Source organism: Mya arenaria, chromosome 3 (genome assembly GCF_026914265.1).
Source record: "Mya arenaria isolate MELC-2E11 chromosome 3, ASM2691426v1".
Classification (NCBI taxonomy): domain Eukaryota; kingdom Metazoa; phylum Mollusca; class Bivalvia; order Myida; family Myidae; genus Mya; species Mya arenaria.
Genome location: NC_069124.1, coordinates 62,137,773 through 62,160,394, shown reverse-complemented (window position 1 = coordinate 62,160,394; position 22,622 = coordinate 62,137,773). Strand labels below are relative to the sequence as shown.

Genomic DNA, 22,622 nt, shown 5'->3' with positions numbered 1-22,622 from the left:
AGGCAACCCTACAAATTATGCAGCCTTTTGACGAGAACGGGATAAATTTTCCTTAATGGCCTATGCTCGCGATGCCATATCTGATTGTCAGTTTCTAGGAAATTAGAAATTGTACCAATTGTATAGACAATGAGACTAAGACTTAAACCACATGTGGAGAGTACCTATAAACAAAGGTTTAGTACGCCAACTCATTTCCATAAACATGCAAATATAAAACATTGCACAATTAATCGAATTGGTTTTTCAACAACATGAGGCTTCCTATGCAAAAATGTTTTAAATGCTTGTTTTACCACTGCTATACAAAGTATGGCGATCTATCCGTCTGTCCGACCGTCCATATATTGAAACATAAATTATGTGACGGTCACTACTTCTACAGTTTTTATTTTATGTTATATACGTGACAAGCAAAGTGAGAAGTAGTACAAGAAACATTTTTCTATGACATTGACCATGCCATTAAGATTTAATTCCTTCGAATGCCCTGTATTACATATAATATTTGCACTTTGGTAAACCACTCTGCGACTCAAGTAAATTTTAAAGTTTTTCATGAAAATTACTTTATAGTTGAAAGAAAAGTCAAATATCTTGATAATTGGCGCAAACACACATTTTGTTGCCATTGGAAATGCCAATAAAGAGTCATTTCCTTGCACTGGCCATAAATTGCATATAATACTAGGCTGGAGGTGGCCTTCTTGTGACTTGGATTACTTTTTAGGAGTTTATGACATTACAATAAGTAAAATGCGGGGCTGAAATATTTAGTCTAGTTGTATCGTTATATAAAATAGTATTATCATATTGAATAATCACAATGTGCTGCAAAGCATTGACTACGAAGACACGGCTCGCTTGAAACATGTCGATATATTCTCCTTGTTGATGGAAACGGCCAACTATTGACCTGGCTTTTTTGCCGACGCCGGAATGTCTACTCGAAGCCCGATATTGTCTTTAATAGCATTGGCAAAGATAAGATTTATACAATTTCACACTTTCAAATTCTCGTTGATGTTTTATGTTTCAATGGAATGCTGGATGAGACCCAATATTTCCAGATAAGATCAAATATGAATAACACGACGAGGCTATATGTCTGTTACCGGTACTATTATCGTAAACAATGATTCTTTTAAGGCAATACTTTTTATTTTTCCCAGACGCTAATTCGAAGCAAAGTCTGTAAGGAAATTTATTTTTTGACTTGTAAACATTAAAGCTTCACAATAAACTGCTGAAATGTTGAATTGTGAATATATAAAGGAATGCGATGACCTGTTGGATGAAGGGCAACCGCCTCCCTGTAATTTACGACAGTTGCCAAAGCCACTCCATATGTCTCACTTGATTAAGAAGAGTTTACTTCATTGTCCATAACCTGGATATGTCGTCTTCTGGTGGTGTGTGTCACTCGTTGAGTGTGTGTTTCGCTTTGAACTTTGCCCCTAAACAAAGCCACAATCAAAGCTTGGCTTCCAGGCTTGTCAGTCTAGTTTACAGGTTCACACTGTATTTTAATAGTTTACGAATACAAGTTTATACAGGAAAAGTTAATGACAAGTATGCATTTTAAATCGGCCAGCATACCTGTCATAAAATGTGTGTAATAGTAGAGATGAGCTATTTTCCGACATATGCCTATAAAGATTAGAGATTAGAGATTTGTCAATTGATCTGCTTGCAAAGAGCTCTTCCAGGGTTTATACGGCACTGCATGGGCTTAATTGGTCAGTAATGGAATAAAGAGGTCACTGTTTGGTATGGTAAGGCTCGAATAGAACACATTAGCGTTGTATATATGTATTTGTAATCAAATAGGCTTTGTCTTGTAGATATAAAGATATATGTTTGGCACCCTGTTGGCTTAAGAAAAGCCCCTTGTGATTATTTGAGCACTGAAGTTTGTATAGAATCCATACACTGTTAAAAAGGTATTGCATAAGTTAAAATGAAACCACAGTATGCTTTGCTGTGCAATTAATTGGGTTTGGTACTAGTATATTATACGGACTAAAACTGACGCTCCGTGGGCCTGGAAGGCTTTAGAGGTTTCCTATCAGATGCATTGGCTTTCTTACCTTGAAGTTGAATCTGAAAGAAGCGTGATACGTTTTAGCCTAAATTAATATAAGACTTCTCGATTATCTTATGGGCAGAAATAGCAAGGAATGTACTGGATGGTGATGTGACAAAAATGCTATGATTAAATTAGAACTGGTTCCTTTTACTCCTTATACAGTATGTAAATGATGGGGTCTGTTTTTTGTTCCAATTGTAAAAATCTTAAGAAAGAAGGTACAACATCATGCAGGGTAAACAATGTCCTAATAATTCAACGTATAGAATCAATTTGGTTCACCACACCAGATCTTAGAATCGCTTACTATGTCTGTTGCTATAGATCTTTATTGTTTTCGTAATTAATAGTTCACAGCCGTGGCTTCTACTTATTTCTCTTTTTTTAATGTCTAAAGAACTAAAATGAAAAAAATAAAAAAAAACATGACTTATTTTTTTATAAATTGGAATAGAATTAGCAAAATTGCATTTTTGTGAAAATAGTTATTAAAATTTTAGTTAAATTTTTATTATATATCCTAAAAGCACCAACGACCAAGTGCCAGAAATTGGCAAAAAGGTACGGTAGACATTTTTAAGGGGCCATGAAATAATATCAGTTATTGGTCGCGTGGAATTCATACACTTTCTTTTTGTTCATGCTTTTCCATAACATATGGAGTTCTATCAGAGAACCAACAACAGTGAAAATATCAATTTTATATTTGAACACTGCAAACTTAGGAGTGAAAATATAAACTTTTAGAACTACTTTTACAATCAAATTTAATGACTTCCCCTTGATCAAAACCAAACACATCAACTTTTGAACTAGTGAAACATGATCATTTGATTTTTAAATAAGGTTGCATGCATATGTTTAAATAACATTTTTGGAAATAAACATAGCCTACTGTTTATTAGAAAAATGGTAATTTTGATTTTCAAACGGTTTCTTGGACTTGAAGCTCACTGTTCGAACATTTGCATTTGTACTAAACACATTACAGACGAAAACAATTGCTCGAACATAAATTCGATATTATATCATCTATCAAATATAATTTTAAACTGAATGACTTGACAGTACAAACTTCCCAAAAAAACTGATATTTTTACCCAACATATGCCTTAGAATTTCAAGCGTGGATTTAACGATTTATCTTGAACACGTCTCGTATTCAAGCGAATCAAACTGATTTCTAACAGTGAGGGTGTTGAATATTCACATTTTATTTTCCTAACACGTTCGTCCTTTCCTATTTCCATTCAGTAAATAGCGAAAAGCGTCATGGTCATGTATCCATGTCCTGTTCAATTTAGGAGTACTTTCGTGCATTAACTGTTATCATTTGGAGCATAGATGCATTGATAAAGGTACATTGATGGATGTTCATAAAATGTTGGACTAAAAAAACGAGTACATGATAATCTCTAAAAATGATTTTTCGAGAACTATTTCTCCACGAGCCAGAAATAAAAATGACAGCTACGCCGTCATCGATTAAAAGTGAGGGGTGATCCACAGGTAGCGGCGTATCAAACACTCTTTTCAAAAAGGGGGTATTTAGAAAAATGAATTAAAATACCAATAAAACTCCAGAAATAAGCATAAAAGAAACAGACAATTTGTTGACTATAGTGTAAGATCGTATTTAATTTCACTCGTGATCATAGAAAAACTGTATTTTCATTCTTGGCTTTCACTGAAATTGACACACATCCTCTATTTATTTTTGAGTACGTGCATATTAAAATAAGCTGATATGCCGTGTTATTTTGAGATATTTTCGCTTTTCCCAAATTATTAGATTTCCCTTTAAAGCTGCACTCTCACAGATATACCATTTTTGCACTTTTTTTATTTTTTGTCTTGGAACGAGCAAATTTGTGCGTAAATATCTGCAAACCAGTGGTATTTAAGATTGCTGACAAAAATCAGATCGTAGATTTTCATATCTCCGTTCGAAAATTAATGTTTTATGGCTTTAACCGTTACTAACGGTTCAGAAAAATCCATAAAACAATAAATTTTTGAACCTAAATATAAAAATCTGCGATCTAATTTTTTGTCAGCAGTCTTATAAAACTGGTTTCCATTGATTTTCGCAAAAATGGCTCGTTCCAAGACAAAAAATAAAAAAGTTGTCAAAACGTTAAACCTGTGAGAGTGCAGCTTTAATGGTGAATCTACGTAACCAGCACCTTTTCCTGAATTTGACGTTTGAGATTCGATCAAAGATCGAGGGGACTCAAGATATAAATATTGGTCTACATATTGAAGTCCAAGGTACGAACATGTTTTTAGAAAACAGTGCCAGATTGAAGAATTATTTGTTAAATGAAGAAATATTTGTAACTGTCATATACGTCAATGGAATCCCAAACCAGTTTGCTATATTAATGAAATTCGGCGTACCTAACCTCGGCATCTGAAAAATGGGCCGGAATACGGCGTACCAAAGGAAGGATGCCGTTGTATGGTATGTCAATTAGAACAGTTTCGCTTTAATCCATCAAAAATGGTGCATTGGGTTACTTTGTTGCTCTCAAGTAAAACCCGTATGCTAGACGTATCCACGTAGTTTTAAATTTGGCTTATATTACATAAGACAATATTGCAGTCCTTCCTACCGTGCTATTCATCTTTTATGGACTACTCTTTCCCAATGATTTCCCATGTGTTTTTATTTCCTATGCCAAGACAGATACGCCAATCATGATTTCATGGTGTATTTAACATGTGAGTATTACACATGAATGTTAGCAGTGATTTACGCTGTCTGAAACCGGTAATACCTATTTAACCCCCAGTGTCTACAAACCGAGTCAATTACTCTGTTAGAATTCACTGTATGATTACTATAAGCTAAAAAAACAATTACAACAATGTTAATGACCCCCCCCCCCTCCCCTCACCCCTAGCGGTAACCGCAATTTGCATACTTGAGTTTTTTTCTGCTAGACATGTTTTATAGTGTGCTACTTTGTTTCGTTATAGTTAGTGTCATATTTGTATGTTGCCCATATGGTCTTCGCGACGCTAAACATTAATGATTGTCCCATATAGTTGTATGTGTATAAGATACCGCTCTGTGTCTATATTTAGATAAACTCATCATCGAATGAGGATTCACAAATTGATGATAACGAGATAACGGGATACGTGTTTGTGCATAAGGACCTTGAACGAGTGTGTGGTTTTTTGCTGTTAGCAGGTACTAGTTTGATTATATTTGTTTAAAGACAAAATTATACCGACTGCGATGAAATTACTAGATTTCGAATGATATTGTATAACCCGAACAAATTTAAGGTACATATACATAGGATTCGCCTGTTTGTTAAGTATGTGTGTGCGTGCGTGCGTGTGTGCGCGCGCGCCCGCCCGTCCGTCCGTGCTTGTGCGTGTGCGTGTGCGTGTGTGTGTGTGTGTGTGCGTGTGCGTGCGTGGGTACGTGCGTGCGTTGCGTGTGTGCATGCGTGCGGGCGCGTGCGTGTGTGTGCTCCTAGACATATTAACAATTAAGCACTTGGTAACTCGATCAGCTGACAAGCCTAGAAGCCTGCAAGCAACGTTTGTCAAAATGGTTGGATTGTACAGTAACAAGAGCAACATCAAACAGTTGTCTTATTATCGGCATCGACAGATTAGAGAGGTCAGCTATAGGTTGACGCCAATAATTATCATTTCCTTATTTGTGTAACATCTCTATCTATTGCATTTCGATGTCAATTGCACCAGGCAAGTGCAACATGTGCATTTTGTAAATTCATCAAAATCAGATTGATCAATCAATGTCAATGAATTATTCATAATATATAATTATATGAGTTACTTTTGTAGTAAATAACAAGAAACGATCATAAAAGATGTTTGAGATTTTAAAACCTGTAATGAATTGGTAGGTGTTAAAATATTCATAAAGCGGATTTTTTTTTTTATCAAAATGGTGCTTTTTACCATAATAGTAGCACTTGTAGGGTTTTTTAGTGATCAAATCGGGGCATTTTGACCTATTCCGAAGTAGTGGGGTCTCTTGGGCCATGGGTGTTGGCTTTAGGTAATTTGTACTTGACTATAATCAGGATAATTTTATTAGGGGACCTTTGACAGGCTTCATTGCAGACTTGTCTGGAGTTTAATATTAATTAACCCATTTCAAGTTTTCAAATTTAGAAAACCTATTGCCCTATATCATACGGAACTCCTCGGCCATTTGCCATCGAAAGCAACTCAGGGCCGAAATATTACGAAAATATTTTCGTCAAATATCAAAATCAGTCTCAAATCATTTTACTACAAAACATCAAACGTTATTAAAAATAGCATATGATTTGATACCTTTTAAAACTGCAGTATATCATAAAATATGTTGATTGACTCCTTTGGTCAAGATTCCAATGACTCCGATGATAATAATTTATTATACAGACAAAAAAATATTTGAGTACATTTCATTGTTTGTTTAACAATAACTCAAATATATTTTCTGCTCTATAATTAATTTTCTTTGAAATATAGACAAAAAAATCTGCAAATTCTTTGAGAAAATACGTTTTCAAAAAGTATTAAAAAACCCCACATGCAATCAGATTTTAAATTATACTATTAGCTATTATGCTTTTATATGGTAATTTTTTTTGATATTGATATTGAGATTGATATATGCCGGTACATCAGTAGAGGTAATTCGTAAAATTTTAAATAATAGTATTAATTATTTGTAGTGATTTAAAGTCTAGTTTATATTACCAAATTTAAATTGATTGCAAAGGACATGTATTATTGCATAAATAATTAAGATTCCCAAGAGAAAAGTCATTTAGTTTAACTTCTAAATTGAAATTACTACGCGATCTACATGTACTTGCAGCGCGGTTAAATATATAATCCGATGTTGTTTTCGATGGAAAATGTCCGAGTAGTTTCGAATAGGTCTACATACAAAAGTTAGTAGGCTATAGCCTCAAACAGTTAGTTTTCCACAAACAATTTTATTCTACCCATCACCGGTATGGCTACTTTGCTGAAATTTGCTGCACGGTTTAGCAACAATTTTACCCAAAAACACGTATTTGCAGCGAGTGTCAGGATGTCTTCTTACTTGATTCAAGACCCGAAATACTCCTGGTTGAAAGACCTTGGGCTTGATGTGGACAACAAAGGTGTCTTTTGCGGAGAATGGCTCGGAAACGGAGAGGTAAATTTTGGATTTGGTTCAACTGGCGGTTCAACTACATGTAAAACCCAACCAGCTTTTATAAAAAAAATATAAGTTTGTTTTCTGAGAAGAAATAACACCTGAAATGAATATCAAACACTAATTAAAATTGGATGGTTTTAAATCAAATTATGTTTTTGCATGTCACTCTTAAAATGTCATTTTTTTTTGTTTTGATAACAGGGTCAAGGTCAACATGGAAGGTGTGTCCGGCTAATTCCCACTAACATTTATTAATTTGCAGAATGCTGAGGAATATATAAGTTTTGTTTTTTAACCTTATTGCCAGATTTTATTTACGATTTTTGATATGGCAAATTCTTTTATATTACATGTAGTTCCATACACAAAAAATACATATCCAACAAATTATTATTAGTTTGATGTGTTTTTCTTCATTTCATACTGTCAAAACATAATTATGTATATACATGAAGGGCACTAGCTGAAGAACTTCAGCGAACACGTTATATATTACCTTTTGGGACGTGTTCGCTGAAGAGAACACCGTATCCAAACCCTACCAGAATTCGTGACATTTTTATGTCACGCTGTTATTTCACTTGTATGCATTGTACAGACGAAATAACTATATCCTCAGGTAAATGAAATAAAATGTAGTTCACAAACAGATTTTCAAAACCAAAAAAACTCTTTATAGATTGTTGATTTATCATTTCAATAAATCCGATTATAAGCATTCCTTAACCCTTTGCATGCTGGGTAAATTGTCGTCTGCTCAAAAAAGTTGTCTGGTTAATTCTACATGTAAATTTCTTTCAATTTACTTAAAACTGTGGGGATATATTGACCGAGTGGCAAACAGCTTGGAACCTGACCAGGCGCCGAGTTACTCAGTGTTTGGTCTGGTTCCAAGCTGTTTGCAAAGCCTTTAAAATCGCCATCAGCAGCCTAAGGGTTAAAGCTGCACTCTCACAGATTGAACGTTTTGACAACTTTTTTATTTTTTGTCTTGGAACTAGCCAATTTTTGCGAAAATCCATGAAAACCAGTGATAAAAGACTGCTGACAAAAAATTAGATCACAGATCGTTATATTTAAGGTTAAAATTAATGTTTAAAGCATTTTTCTTAAACCGTTCGGTTTAAGCCATAAAACATTGATTTTCGAACGGAATATGCAAATTTGCGATCTGATCTTTGGTCAGCAATCTTTTATCATTGGTTTGCAGATATTTACGCAAAAATTTGCTTTTTCCAAGACAACAAATAAAAAGTTGTAAAAACGGTTAATCTGTGAGAGTGCAGCTTTTACTACATGTAGGTCATAGTTGTGTTCAAATTTAATCACGTGATAACAAGATTTTCAGAAAATACCCATTTGATCTCACAAATGAAGTGTTTATTTTGCTGTTATTTTTCTATTTCAAATAATTAGTAAATAACTAATAACAAATTTGGAATAAATTAATTGTTTTTACTCATCAAAAGGTATTTTCAACCTTATTGCAATTGTTTTCAACTAAATGAACAATGTAATCCGATGCTGTAAATAGAATCCATTGATGTCATCATGGTCATGTGATTGCAGTCATTCAATTGCATCATCATACTTAGTTGATTCTGTTTGACTTTGGTATGGGGGTTACGCCATAACTTTAATGTGTAGAAAACATAAAAAAATAATATCAACATTAAAGTTATGGAAGCCAGAACTAGAAGGGCACCTGCAAGGCTGCTGTTCACAGTTTTACAACAATTGGAACACTTCAGCCATGGGCGAATGGTTATGATGGTATTTAAGAGGTCTATCTTGAAGCTTGCCTGATATGGTTGAGTTGTTATGCTTGGCATAATTGTCTGTGTCAGTCAAGTTTCGTTTTATTGTAAAGGAAATACCCAGTGTTTTAATGCATTTAATGCTTGTTTTGTGCAAAATATCTTTGCACTTACATGGAAATTATAAATATAAACCTTTATCTATTTCAAACATAAAATTCTTTGTTCAATACAATATCAATATTTTTCAAAACCCCCTTGTTTTTGCACAAACCTGTTTAGACGTTAGGAATTGGAAGAATCCCGTAGAACACGTCTATTATTTAAGACAAGCCGTGAACGCAAAACATCAATTCTGCCGCCTGCAATATTTTATTTCACAATTATGACAATGTTAAAATAAGCATGACATATAAAAGTAACCATGTCATATGAATCAAGTACAGTTTTGAATATCTTTTTTTTTGGTCAAATGAAAAAATGTCTCTGTTCATGTGAGCTCAATCATTAAGTAAGGGGAATGTCATCTATAAAAAACAATTGCGCATTGCAAAGAAACCTTTTATTTGTTTTCAACTAGCAATAGGGGATAAGGCTGATGTAAAACACTCTAAAGCACCAAAAAATTAGATGGTGTTGCTGCATTTGTGGGTACCCAGTCATCGAAATTAGACTTTTGGATGAACAAGCCCGAATGCTTATACTATTACTTGGCATCAAATTTTTGAACAAGCCCTGCTATATAAAATTCTGAATTTGAGCAAGCCTGAAAGACATTTTACCAGTGGCGGGCTTGTGCTAATTTCAACCACTGGGTACCAGGTACTAAAATTGCATGGGAGTATCCTAAAAAAAGTACATTTCTCGAAAATACCTGTGTGTTCGTCCGGTCCCAATACACCCATCAAAGCTGGGGTTTTTTGCATGAACATATTGTTTTCAATTTTACTGTTTTATTATTTGTTGAGCCAGTCGGACACATCTCAATCTCAAAATGTATTATCCAGATGGCACAATGCACACACCAAAGCTTTAGTGTTTACATTAATATTTGTCTTCCTCTTATGGAAGAGATAATGGTCTTAGCCCCACCAGAGTCACACTGTATTGACCTCCTAAAAGGGAAAGGATGCAAGTGCTGGTTTGAAAGCAGGAAAAAGTCTCAATAGAGATTAATATCAGCTTACAGCTGAGTGGAGACATTTCATGTTGTTAAAGGGTTTAAGGTTTTAACTGATATTAAATTAGGTCTCTCTAATAGAGTTTAAATAAAAACTTTCTGACTCTCCGTATTTGGAGATGCAATTATTTCAACAAATAATCAAGCCAAATTTATGTTATGAATACATGTATCTGCATGTTTTACAGTTAAGTTATTGTTGTTGTTTCAGGTTGTGACTTCTTATTCTCCAACTACAAACCAGCCTATTGCCAAGGTCACTCAGGTGTGTATACTGACATTTTATAGTGCAGTTATTGAGTTACAAATGGTTATGCTTCATCAGTGTAAAAATATCATTGTCTGTAACATTAATTATGATTCCTTATTAATTGCCTTGTCAATTTAAGTTTTATACATATTTTAGATTTATCTAGTCGCTCAAGTGTTGTATGGAATGTAATTGTATTAATGTAAAATAACACAGTTTAATTATAAAACTTAAAATGTGAATCAAACCCAGGATCTAGAACTGGACTTGAGTGAATTGCAAAAGTATGATGATATATTGAATTTTGTTTCCAGGGTAACTCTAAAGACTATGAGAAAGCTGTGAAGGCAGCCAGGGAGGCGTGGCAGATCTGGGCAGAGGTGGGTATTAGCTAAGGTCAAAAGTTGGTCACTGACGGGATAAATACTAGCTGTGGTTATAAATAGGTTGGCGACAGGGCAAGTGCTAGCTGTGGTCATAACTAAGTCAGTGATGGGATAAATTTTAGCTGTGGTAATTACTAGGTCAGTGATGGTGCAAGTTCTAGCTGTGCTCATTCCTAGGTTAGGGACAGGGCAAGTATAAGCTGAGGTCATTACTAGGTAAGGGACAGTGCAAGTACTAGCTGTGGTCATAAGTAGGTCAATGACAGGATAAATACTAGGTGTGGTCATTACTAGGTCAGTGACAGTGCAAGTTCTATTTCTGTTCATAACAATGTCAGTGAAAACGAAAAATCTAGCTCTGGGTATGACTAGGTCATTTACAGGGCAAGTCCTAGCTGCAGTCATAACTAGGTCATTAACAGGGCATGTACAAGCTGTGGTCATAACTTGGTCAGTGGCAGGGCAAATACAAGCTGTGGTCATTACTAGGTCATTAACAGGGCAAATACTGGCTGTGGTCATTACTAGGTCATTAACAGGGCAAATACTGGCTGTGGTCATTACTAGGTCATTAACAGGGCAAATACTGGCTGTGGTCATTACTAGGTCATTAACAAGGCAAATACTAGCTGCAGTCAGTACTAGGTCATTAACAGGGCAAATACTAGCTGTGGTCATTACTAGGTAATGAACAAGGCAAATACTGGCTGTGGTCATTACTAGGTCATGAACAAGGCAAATACTAGCTGCAGTCAGTACTAGGTCATTAACAGGGCAAATACTGGCTGTGGTCATTACTAGGTAATGAACAAGGCAAATACTGGCTGTGGTCATTACTAGGTCATTAACAAGGCAAATACTGGCTGCAGTCAGTACTAGGTCATTAACAGGGCAAATACTGGCTGTGGTCATTACTAGGTAATGAACAAGGCAAATACTGGCTGCAGTCAGTACTAGGTCATTAACAGGGCAAATACTGGCTGTGGTCATTACTAGGTAATGAACAAGGCAAATACTGGCTGTGGTCATTACTAGGTCATTAACAAGGCAAATACTGGCTGCAGTCAGTACTAGGTCATTAACAGGGCAAATACTGGCTGTGGTCATTACTAGGTCATTAACAAGGCAAATACTAGCTGCAGTCAGTACTAGGTCATTAACAGGGCAAATACTGGCTGTGGTCATTACTAGGTAATGAACAAGGCAAATACTGGCTGTGGTCATTACTAGGTCATGAACAAGGCAAATACTAGCTGCAGTCAGTACTAGGTCATTAACAGGGCAAATACTAGCTGTGGTCATAACTAGGTCAGTGGCAGGGCAAATACTAGCTGTGGTCATAAATAGGTCATTAATAGGGCAAATACTAGCTGTGGTCATTACTAGGTCATTAACAGGACAAGTACTAGCTGTGGTCATAACTAGGTCATTAACAGGGCAAGTACTAGATGTGGTCATAACTAGGTCAGTGACAGGATATAAAGTACTAGCTGTGGCCATAGGTATGTTATTGAAAAGCCAAGAACTAGCTATGGTCGTAACTAGGTCTGTGACAGGGCAAGTACTAGCTGTTGACATAACTAGATCTGTGCGGTGAAAAAACACTGCAGCTCTTCTTATTCGTTTACAGAATGATAATAATTAAACAGTGATAAGTAGCTGTTATCATAACTAAGTCCAGTAAAGGTAGGACACTTACTAGTGAAAACAAAAACAATGCTTGAGAGGGAACTAGCTGCAGTCAAACCTAGGTCACTAATATAGCAGTGCTGTGGTCAAGACACGATCAACAATAAAATGGAAACAGGATGTGGTCAAAACTAGGTCATCCAAAGGGTGTTAAAAACTGTGGGGCAAAATTTATGTATTTAACAAGGCACTAAAGGGTGGGTACTAACTTTGGTAAAAAATAAACACATGACGGGGTGGGTACTAGCTGTGGTAAAATCTAGACACATAATAGGGTGGGTACTAGCTGTGTTGAAAACTAAACACATGATTGGGTGGGTACTAGCTGTGTTGAAAACTAAACACATGATTGGGTGGGTACTAGCTGCAGTGAAAACTAAACACATGATTGGGTGGGTACTGGCTGTGTTGAAAACTAAACACATGATTGGGTGGGTACTAGCTGCAGTGAAACTAAACACATGATTGGGTGGGTACTAGCTGTGGTGAAAACTAAACACATGATTGGGTGGGTACTAGCTGTGGTGAAAACTAAACACGTGATTGGGTGGGTACTAGCTGTGGTGAAAACTAGACACATGATAGGTTGGACACAAGCTTTGTAGAAAACTAGACCCACAACAGGGTTTGTACAAGCTTTGGTGATAACTTGACGCATGAATGAGTGGGAACATGCTGTGGTGAAAACTAGACACATGACAGGGTTTGTACAAGCTTTGGTGAAAACTGGACACATAATAGGGTGGGTACCAGCTGTGGTGAAAACTAGACACATTATAGGGAGGGTACCAGCTTTTGGGGAAAACTAGACACATGACAGGGTTTGAACAAGCTTTGATAAAAAAAATAGACACATGAATGGATGGGTCCTAGCAGAGTTGAAAAGTAGGCACATAATATGGTGGGTTTGGGCTGTGGTGAAAACTAGACACATTATAGGGTGGGTACCAGCTTTTGGGGAAAACTAGACCTTTTGGGGAAAACTAGACACATGAAAGGGTGGGTACTAGCTGTGGTGAAAACTAGACACATGAAAGGGTGGGTACTAGCTGTGGTGAAAACTAGACACATAATAGGATGGGTACAAGCTGTGGTGAAAAATAGACATATAATAGGGTGGGTACTAGCTGTGGTAAAATGTAGACACATACTAGGGTGGGTACTAGCTCTGGTTAAAATAAACACATAATAGGGTTGGTACTAGCTCTGGTTAAAAATAGACACATAATAGGGTGGGTACTAGCTGTGGTAAAATGTAGACACATACTAGGGTGGGTACTAGCTCTGGTTAAAATAAACACATAATAGGGTGGGTACTAGCAGGGTGGGTACTAGCTGTGGTGAAAACTAGACACATACTAGGGTGGGTACTACCTGTTTTGAAAACTAAACACATGATTGGTTTGGTACTAGCTGTGGTGAAAACTATACACATAGTAGGGTGGGTACTAGCTGTGGTGAAAACTAGACTCATACTAGGGTGGGTACTAGCTGTGGTGAAAACTATACACATAGTAGGGTGGGTACTAGCTGTGGTGAAAACTAGACTCATACTAGGGTGGGTACTACCTGTTTTGAAAACTAAACACATGATTGGTTTGGTACTAGCTGTGGTGAAAACTATACACATACTAGGGTGGGTACTTCCTGTTTTGAAAACTAAACACATGATTGGTTTGGTACTAGCTGTGGTGAAAACTATACACATAGTAGAGTGGGTACTAGCTGTTGTGAAAACTAGACTCATAATAGGGTGGGTACTAGCTCTGGTTGAAAATAGACACATAATGGGTAGGGTACTACAGTAAAACTGCGATCGCTCGAGGTCGCCAGGGACCGAGCCAAAACCTCGAGGTAACCGATGTTTCGAACGACTCGATTTTCAATTTTCCAGGTTGATATGAAATATCTTTCAGTGTATTTTAAGTTTGAAGTCGTCAACAGACTGTTTACAAAGACACCAATTATATGTTGCGTTGTGGAAATCGCTAATATGTTCAAAGGCTGTCGTAAACTAAATGTAAAACGCAAGAGATAAAACAATAAATAGAAATGTTTATTTTAACAAAAAAAAACACATTTTCGTAACAAGCAAAATTTGAATGACAGTACATATTGTGGCATTAGTCAGAATTAAGTTTCGCAAAATCAAGGGTTGTTGATTTGCGCATCTTGTCGGTTTCGTAAAGTTCTCACAGTTAACTTCTTGTCATTATCTTCTCATAATTATGATCTCAAATGCTCATATCAACTAATATCGGTCATGCATTAACAGTGATAAACGTTTTTTGACACTTTATCAAATTGCCTTTCAACTGTCATTGCAATTTTTACAACTTGCTGAAATTTCAACACCTAGCAATTGTTTGTTTATTTTTGAACACGCGTTCGGGAAAAAGTGTGAAATTATGACCTCGAGGGAGCCATATGGTTTTGTGAACGATTTGTGTACTTGGGACCGAGGATATTGCTCGACTGCTCGACATAATTGGGTTTCGATGCAGCGTGGGTATATTTTATAAGAAAATAGAAGGAAAAAAGTTCGGGACCAAGCTCAGACCTCGAGGGAACGCCGGTTCTCGAGGGAATGCAGTTTCACTGTAGCTCTAATTAAAACTAGACACATGATAGGGTTGGTATCAGGTGATGTGAAAACTAGACACATTATTAATAGGGTAGGTACTAGGTGTGGTGAAAACTAGACACATAATAATTAAGGTGGGTATTAGGTGTGGTGAAAACTAGACACATGATAGTGTGGGTACAAGGTGTGGTGAAAACTAGACACATAATAATTAGGGTGGGTATTAGGTGTGGTGAAAACTAGACACATAATAATTAGGGTGGTTATTAGGTGTGGTGAAAACTAGACACATAATAATTAGGGTGGGTATTAGGTGTGGTGAAAACTAGACACATAATAATTAGGGTGGGTACTAGGTGTGGTGAAAACTAGACACATAATAATTAGGGTGGGTATTAGGTGTGGTGAAAACTAAACACATGATAGTGTGGGTACAAGGTGTGGTGAAAACTAAACACATAATGGGGTTGGTATTAGCTGTGGTGAAAACTAAACACATGATGGGGTTGGTATTAGCTGTGGTGAAAACTAGACACATAATAGGGTTGGTATTAGCTGTGGTGAAAACTAGACACATAATAGGGTTGGTATTAGCTGTGGTGAAAACTAAACACATGATAGTGTGGGTACAAGGTGTGGTGAAAACTAAACACATAATGGGGTTGGTATTAGCTGTGGTGAAAACTAAATACATAATAGGGTTGGTATTAGCTGTGATGAAAACTAGACACATCATAGGGTTGGTATTAGCTGTGGTGAAAACTAAACACATGATAGGGTTGGTATTAGCTGTGGTGAAAACTAGACACATGATAGGGTTGGTATTAGCTGTGGTGAAAACTAGACACATGATAGGGTTGGTATTAGCTGTGGTGAAAACTAGACACATGATAGGGTTGGTACTAGCTGTGGTGAAAACTAGACACATTATAGGGTTGGTATTAGCTGTGGTGAAAACTAGACACATAATAGGGTTGGTATTAGCTGTGGTGAAAACTAGACACATAGTAGGGTTGGTATTAGCTGTGGTGAAAACTAGACACATTATAGGGTTGGTATTAGCTGTGGTGAAAACTAGACACATGATAGGGTTGGTATTAGCTGTGGTGAAAACTAGACACATGATAGGGTTGGTATTAGCTGTGGTGAAAACTAGACACATTATAGGGTGGGTACTAGCTGTGGTGAAAACTAGACACATGATAGGGTTGGTACTAGCTGTGGTGAAAACTAGACACATAATAGGGTTGGTATTAGCTGTGGTGAAAACTAGACACATAATTGGGTTGGTATTAGCTGTGGTGAAAACTAGACACATAATAGGGTTGGTACTAGCTGTGGTGAAAACTAGACACATAATAGGGTTGGTATTAGCTGTGGTGAAAACTAGACACATAATAGGGTTGGTACTAGCTGTGGTGAAAACTAAACACATAATGGGGTTGGTATTAGCTGTGGTGAAAACTAGACACATAATAGGGTTGGTACTAGCTGTGGTGAAAACTAAACACATAATGGGGTTGGTACTAGCTGTGGTGAAAACTAGACACATAATAGGGTTGGTATTAGCTGTGGTGAAAACTAGACACATAATTGGGTTGGTATTAGCTGTGGTGAAAACTAGACACATGATAGGGTTGGTATTAGCTGTGGTGAAAACCAGACACATGATTGGTTGGTATTAGCTGTGGTGAAAACTAAACACATGATGGGGTTGGTATTAGCTGTGGTGAAAACTAGACACATCATAGGGTTGGTATTAGCTGTGGTGAAAACTAGACACATAATAGGGTTGGTATTAGCTGTGGTGAAAACTAGACACATAATAGGGTTGGTACTAGCTGTGGTGAAAACTAGACACATAATAATTAGGGTGGGTATTAGGTGTGGTGAAATCTAAACACATGATAGTGTGGGTACAAGGTGTGGTGAAAACTAAATACATAATAGGGTTGGTATTAGCTGTGGTGAAAACTAGACACATGATAGGGTTGGTATTAGCTGTGGTGAAAACTAGACACATGATAGGGTTGGTATTAGCTGTGGTGAAAAGTATTAGCTGTGGTGAAAACTAGACACATGATGGGGTTGGTATTAGCTGTGGTGAAAAGTATTAGCTGTGGTGAAAGTATTAGCTGTGGTGAAAACTAGACACATGATAGGGTTGGTATTAGCTGTGGTGAAAACTAGACACATGATAGGGTTAGTATTAGCTCTGGTGAAAAGTATTAGCTGTGGTGAAAACTAGACACATGATAGGGTTGGTACTAGCTGTGGTGCAAACTAGCTGTGGTGAAAACTAGACACATGATAGGGTTGGTATTAGCTGTGGTGAAAACTAGACACATAATAGGGTTGGTACTAGCTGTGGTGAAAACTAGACACATTATAGGGTTGGTATTAGCTGTGGTGAAAACTAGACACATAATAGGGTTGGTATTAGCTGTGGTGAAAACTAGACACATGATAGGGTTGGTATTAGCTGTGGTGAAAACCAGACACATGATTGGTTGGTATTAGCTGTGGTGAAAACTAAACACATGATGGGGTTGGTATTAGCTGTGGTGAAAACTAGACACATGGTTGGGTTGGTATTAGCTGTGGTGAAAACTAGACACATGATAGGGTTGGTATTAGCTGTGGTGAAAACTAGACACATGATAGGGTTGGTACTAGCTGTGGTTGAAACTAAGCTGAAAGAACATGATAGTGTGGGTGCCAGCAGTGGTCAAAACTAGATTTATAATAGGTTTGGTAAAAGCTTAAATGAAAATAAGAAGGTTAAAACAAGCTTTGCTCAAAACTTGGGTTATTAACAGCGCCTGTACTATCTGTAATATTTTTCCAGTTTTAAGTTGATCTAGGGAAACATTTAGTTAATCCATCAGATCTGCCATTAACAAAAGCAATGCATCAAGTGAAATGATTAAATGCATCCAATGTTCTGTTACAGAGTGCCTCCAGGAATAGTGTTCTTGGAATAGGAAGATATATTTGAAAATATTATATTAGGAAAAGATGATGGAGTGGTGTTTTTTGGAAAAATAAATTGGGGTCTCTTGTCTCCAAACTGCATGCTTTTTCAATATAATTGAGCTTTTTGGTGTCTAAAATGAAATTGATTGCCCATTGGAAAACCAAAATACAACACAACGAAACTCTTTATGTAATTTGGTCATAGTAAATTATGTTTCTTTATTCCTTTATCTCTTAATATTTAGGTACAGCCTATTATAAATTTCTGTTTGAATTAAGTTAATCACATTTTGAATCATTATCAATAATGAAAGAAATTGATGCATTGTTTTGCCCCTGGTTCAGTATACTGCTGGTGCATGTATATATATTTTGTTAGGAACTACCAACCCAAAAGTTAAGCCCAGCAAGCATTGCAATGTTAACGGGTCAAAATGCCTTTCTTCATGAAATATGTCAGCATAATTACTAGATAACACTAAAGTAAAATCTTTAGAGAATATTAGACATTCTTGAATCTCATATAAGGCGTATAGTTCATTATTTTCCTTCAATTGCGATTATTATTTTATTTTTTTGTCTCCACAGAGTTTGTTGTGGGTTTTTTTAATGAAAAAGGTCTGGGTATTGATAGCCTTGTTGTTAGCGTTATTCGCATCATTGTTGTCATAATGCCAAAACCTGAACTTTGTATTTGCAGTGTGCGAAATTAACCTTTTTGACCTGGTAGCCAATGGGGCTACAGACTTTGAGATTTCTGTAGCCCGAGCCAGATTTCCATAGCCCACAGGTTAACAAAAAAAACGCATCTTGAGTACCTTATATGGTTTAAAGAAAGGAATAATATGACAACTGTCTGGGAGTTGGAATGTTATTAGTGCCGGCATTTGTAAGCGCAATGATTGTAATGCCAGTCGGGCTATCTTAAGGGATTTTTTCGTAACCCGGGTCAATTTTTTGTCTCCACGGTGATCTGGCTACCGTTAATGTCGCACACTGTATTAGCCATTACTCATTTAATTGATTCAAATGCAAGATCTACTCATGTATAACTAGGCTTGTAACTCGGGCTTTACCATTTGTCCTGTTCCGTTCCTTGTTCAGCTGAAAACAACAACAAAAGACAATTGATTCGGTTTGCTGACTGCTCTTATTTGTGCCCTGTGGGTTTTTTTCCTGAACAATTGGCTGAAATTTGAAATCATATTTTTTCCTAGATGACCCTTAAACTATCAAAGAGTTGGTAGATTCTTAAATAATCAAACTTAATCACCTTCTTATATCTTTTCTGTCCATTGTGTTAAAGCATTTGCATTCATTTCTAGGAAAATTTGTTATTCTCAATATAAGTGAAAATGACACATTTTGGCATTCTGAAAGACCCGTGTCATATTCCTCAATTGTTGAGAAAAACGCACTGTTGTATGACCATGTTACCATGTTTTCTTTGTTGACAGGTACCTGCTCCACAGCGGGGAGAAATTGTGAGGCAGATTGGTCAGGCCTTGAGGGACAAAATAGACTTACTGGGAAGAATGGTACTAACACAACTTATTATCATATTTAATCAATTACTTATCTTTTAGAAGTCTAGGAGTCCCTTCGCTAATCAGCATCTTTGTTTATAACTTTTATTTATTAGTCAAGTGGTTATGTTTATTTCTCATATCATTACCTATTCGTACCTTTTTTAAATGATATCCTACCATAAAAAGTTGTCACAAGGATTTGAAATACTGTTCTTTGTACATTGAAAACCCTCTATTCAGACCACCTATTGGACTTAATATCAGGGTGATCTCAATACTGAGTTTGTGCTGATTAGGTATGTGAATAACGGGTTGCCTGTTTTTCTTTTGATATACAACCTTTGTATTAAAGAAGAAAACGATCAGGTCATAAAAAAATTGGTCTCATTAGTGGGTCGTGAAAATGGGGTGGTTGCATATAGGGTTTTTACAGTATACTTAAAGGAATAAAAAAGAGATGTATTACTTCAACAATGACCTATACATAACTGATAACATTATAAATGTCCTCTTATTTAGTGATTTTAGAATTTGTTGGCTGTCCATGGCTTATATTATGTCAATTAATATAACTTAATAAGTTGTTGCATCTTTAATGCTATCAGGAGTCACTAGAGGTTGGAAAGATCCTGGGGGAGGGAGTTGGGGAGGTCCAGGAGTATATCGATGTGTGCGACTACGCTGTTGGCCTTTCACGCATGTTTGCTGGTCATGTCTTCCCATCTGAGCGTAAGTTTTGTATTATGGCCGTGTGAAATTGCCTTAAAATCTTTTACCCATTTGGCTATCACATGTCTGTGGAGATTAATATCCATGTTAAGAATTGGAAAAAAAACACTAATTGTTGAGAGCTGCAAACATTTGCTTACTTTGCAAAGATTTAGTTAATTACCCAATGAGTAATAGAAACATAAAAACTTATAATCAAATGATGCTTGTTGGTCAGGGTTTTTATAAGTTTTAGTGCCATAATATGGCTCAAAGTTCTTTTTGCTTCCTTTTGCAGCTTCAAATTCACACTTATCTACAATAATATTTCCAACTTTTTAAATGTAGTTAATTTTTCTTAACTATAGGGGTCTAGAATAGTCTTTTGTTGTTGTGTTTGGATTTGTTGTAAAAAATGTTACCATGATATAACTTTTTCAACCTTGTTGTGAAGTCGGGACATATTTTTTTATTTTTTAGCTCGACTATTCGAAGAATAAGGAGAGCTATACTACTCACCCAAGCCTCGGTGTCAGCGTCACACCTTGGCACACATAGGTTAATATCTCAGCAACTACTTGAGGTATTGCATTGAGACTTTATACAATGGTACTCAACCATCCAAACTACTTAATTAACCAAGTTAGATAACTGTATTTTGCAAAAAATGGCCCTTTATTGTAAGACTTAAAAGTTCTGGTTAAAATTTTTAATGTAACCACATTTATGTTAATATCTCAGCACTTCATGTATTGCGTTGAAATCTAATCTAACAGTGATCCATGCATGTTTCTCCAAAACTTTTCAATCCTTACACTGAAAAGCGGCTGAAAAGTCGAGCGCGCTGTCTCTGTGACAGCTCTTGTTTGTTTTGTTTTAAGTATATTTGTCCTTTTTCCTGATGTGTTATTCCCAGAGTAATCCTTATAAAGGTGCTATTTAAAGGTTATAGACCATAGGGACTTCACAAAGCTGGCATAAAGATGCGTGATGACATTTGAAACATTAATGGACTTAGCAAGGCTTAGAATTTCATGTGTTGTAAGAAAGACAAAAAAACAAAAATGAACTGTATGCAGTTAATGCCAATAAACCATTTTCCAGTAATCTCAGTTTAGTACCAGCGAAATGAATTTGCTACAATAAAGACACCTTATGAGAAAGCTAAGTCCCAATGTTAATTAATGAGAGGCACGTCAATATTTGGGACGGTAAAATATGGGACAAACTGAACTGTTTCTAATTGATTTATTTAACCACTTTTCTTGCCATTTTTTGAAACCACCTTTTTAAAATAAGCCTAGTAAGTCCAAGATTTTGGACTGGTAAAATTCTGCCAAGTTAAACTTAATGGATACTTTTCTGCAAGGGGAAACAGTCTGTAAATTGTAGAGAATTTCAAGGAAAAAATCACTGTTAATCCATATGCATTTCTTTTGTATATGCCTTACTACAACCAAGTATACTGTAATACATCCAGTACCCGGTTGTGTTACAGGTAAGGGTCACGCCCTTCTGGAGCAGTGGAACCCTCTTGGTGTAGTTGGTGTGATCACAGCATTCAACTTCCCTGTCGCAGTGTACGGCTGGAACTCTGCCATTGCCATGGTCTGCGGAAATTGCATGCTGTGGTAGGTGTGGCCTTACTATGTATGAAGAAGTGGTTCCTGTGATATATGTCAAAAAAGATTTGTTGTTGTTGCTTTTTAGGAATAATCAAAGCATTTAATGCCAAACATAACTTATAAACATAATTATATTACTTGTATATAAATGCATGCCAAAATCATATGAATGAATAAAGATAATCTATTTTAAAACTAATAGGCGACAAGCAAATGTAGAACATGTAGAATCAACAGGTAATTCAACTTCAGGTAGTAAGTTTTTTAACATAAAAATGTATCTTTTTTTCTCATTTATTTTTCACATAGAGTATATTCATTTATTTTTCACTTAGAGTATATATCAGCACACAGTTCTAAATTCTCAACCTATACAACAATTCTATGCATTTTGTTAGGATAAACATGTTTACAAAAACAATAATGCTCACAAATAAACACATACTCATACACAAACGCGTATGTATACATACACGCACATATACACATGCATACACACTAGTTCGTTGGATGTTTTTACAACGTCCCCTATACTAGCTAATGTCAAAAATGTTGATGAACTGTGTCTTGATTTTGATGTGAGACTCTGTATGCAGATGTTGATGTTGGTTCCATTACACTTCAATAAACCTGTCATATCATTAATTTTGCTCATAGGCTT

At 36.2% G+C, this 22,622-nt stretch overlaps 1 protein-coding gene across 1 annotated transcript in view; it reads left to right on the top strand.

Annotated features, from left to right (window-relative positions):
* The first annotated feature begins 7,082 nt into the window (after positions 1 to 7,082).
* The window catches only part of LOC128228762 (alpha-aminoadipic semialdehyde dehydrogenase-like), a 31,505-nt gene continuing 15,965 nt past the window's right edge, over positions 7,083 to 22,622 (top strand). Inside the window, exons 1-6 of the mRNA XM_052940261.1 lie at positions 7,083 to 7,274; positions 10,426 to 10,479; positions 10,779 to 10,844; positions 19,557 to 19,637; positions 20,234 to 20,357; positions 21,835 to 21,967. Of these exons, the coding sequence (XP_052796221.1) occupies positions 7,089 to 7,274; positions 10,426 to 10,479; positions 10,779 to 10,844; positions 19,557 to 19,637; positions 20,234 to 20,357; positions 21,835 to 21,967 (644 nt within the window). The 5' untranslated portion in view covers positions 7,083 to 7,088. The remainder of the gene's footprint in view (positions 7,275 to 10,425; positions 10,480 to 10,778; positions 10,845 to 19,556; positions 19,638 to 20,233; positions 20,358 to 21,834; positions 21,968 to 22,622) is intronic.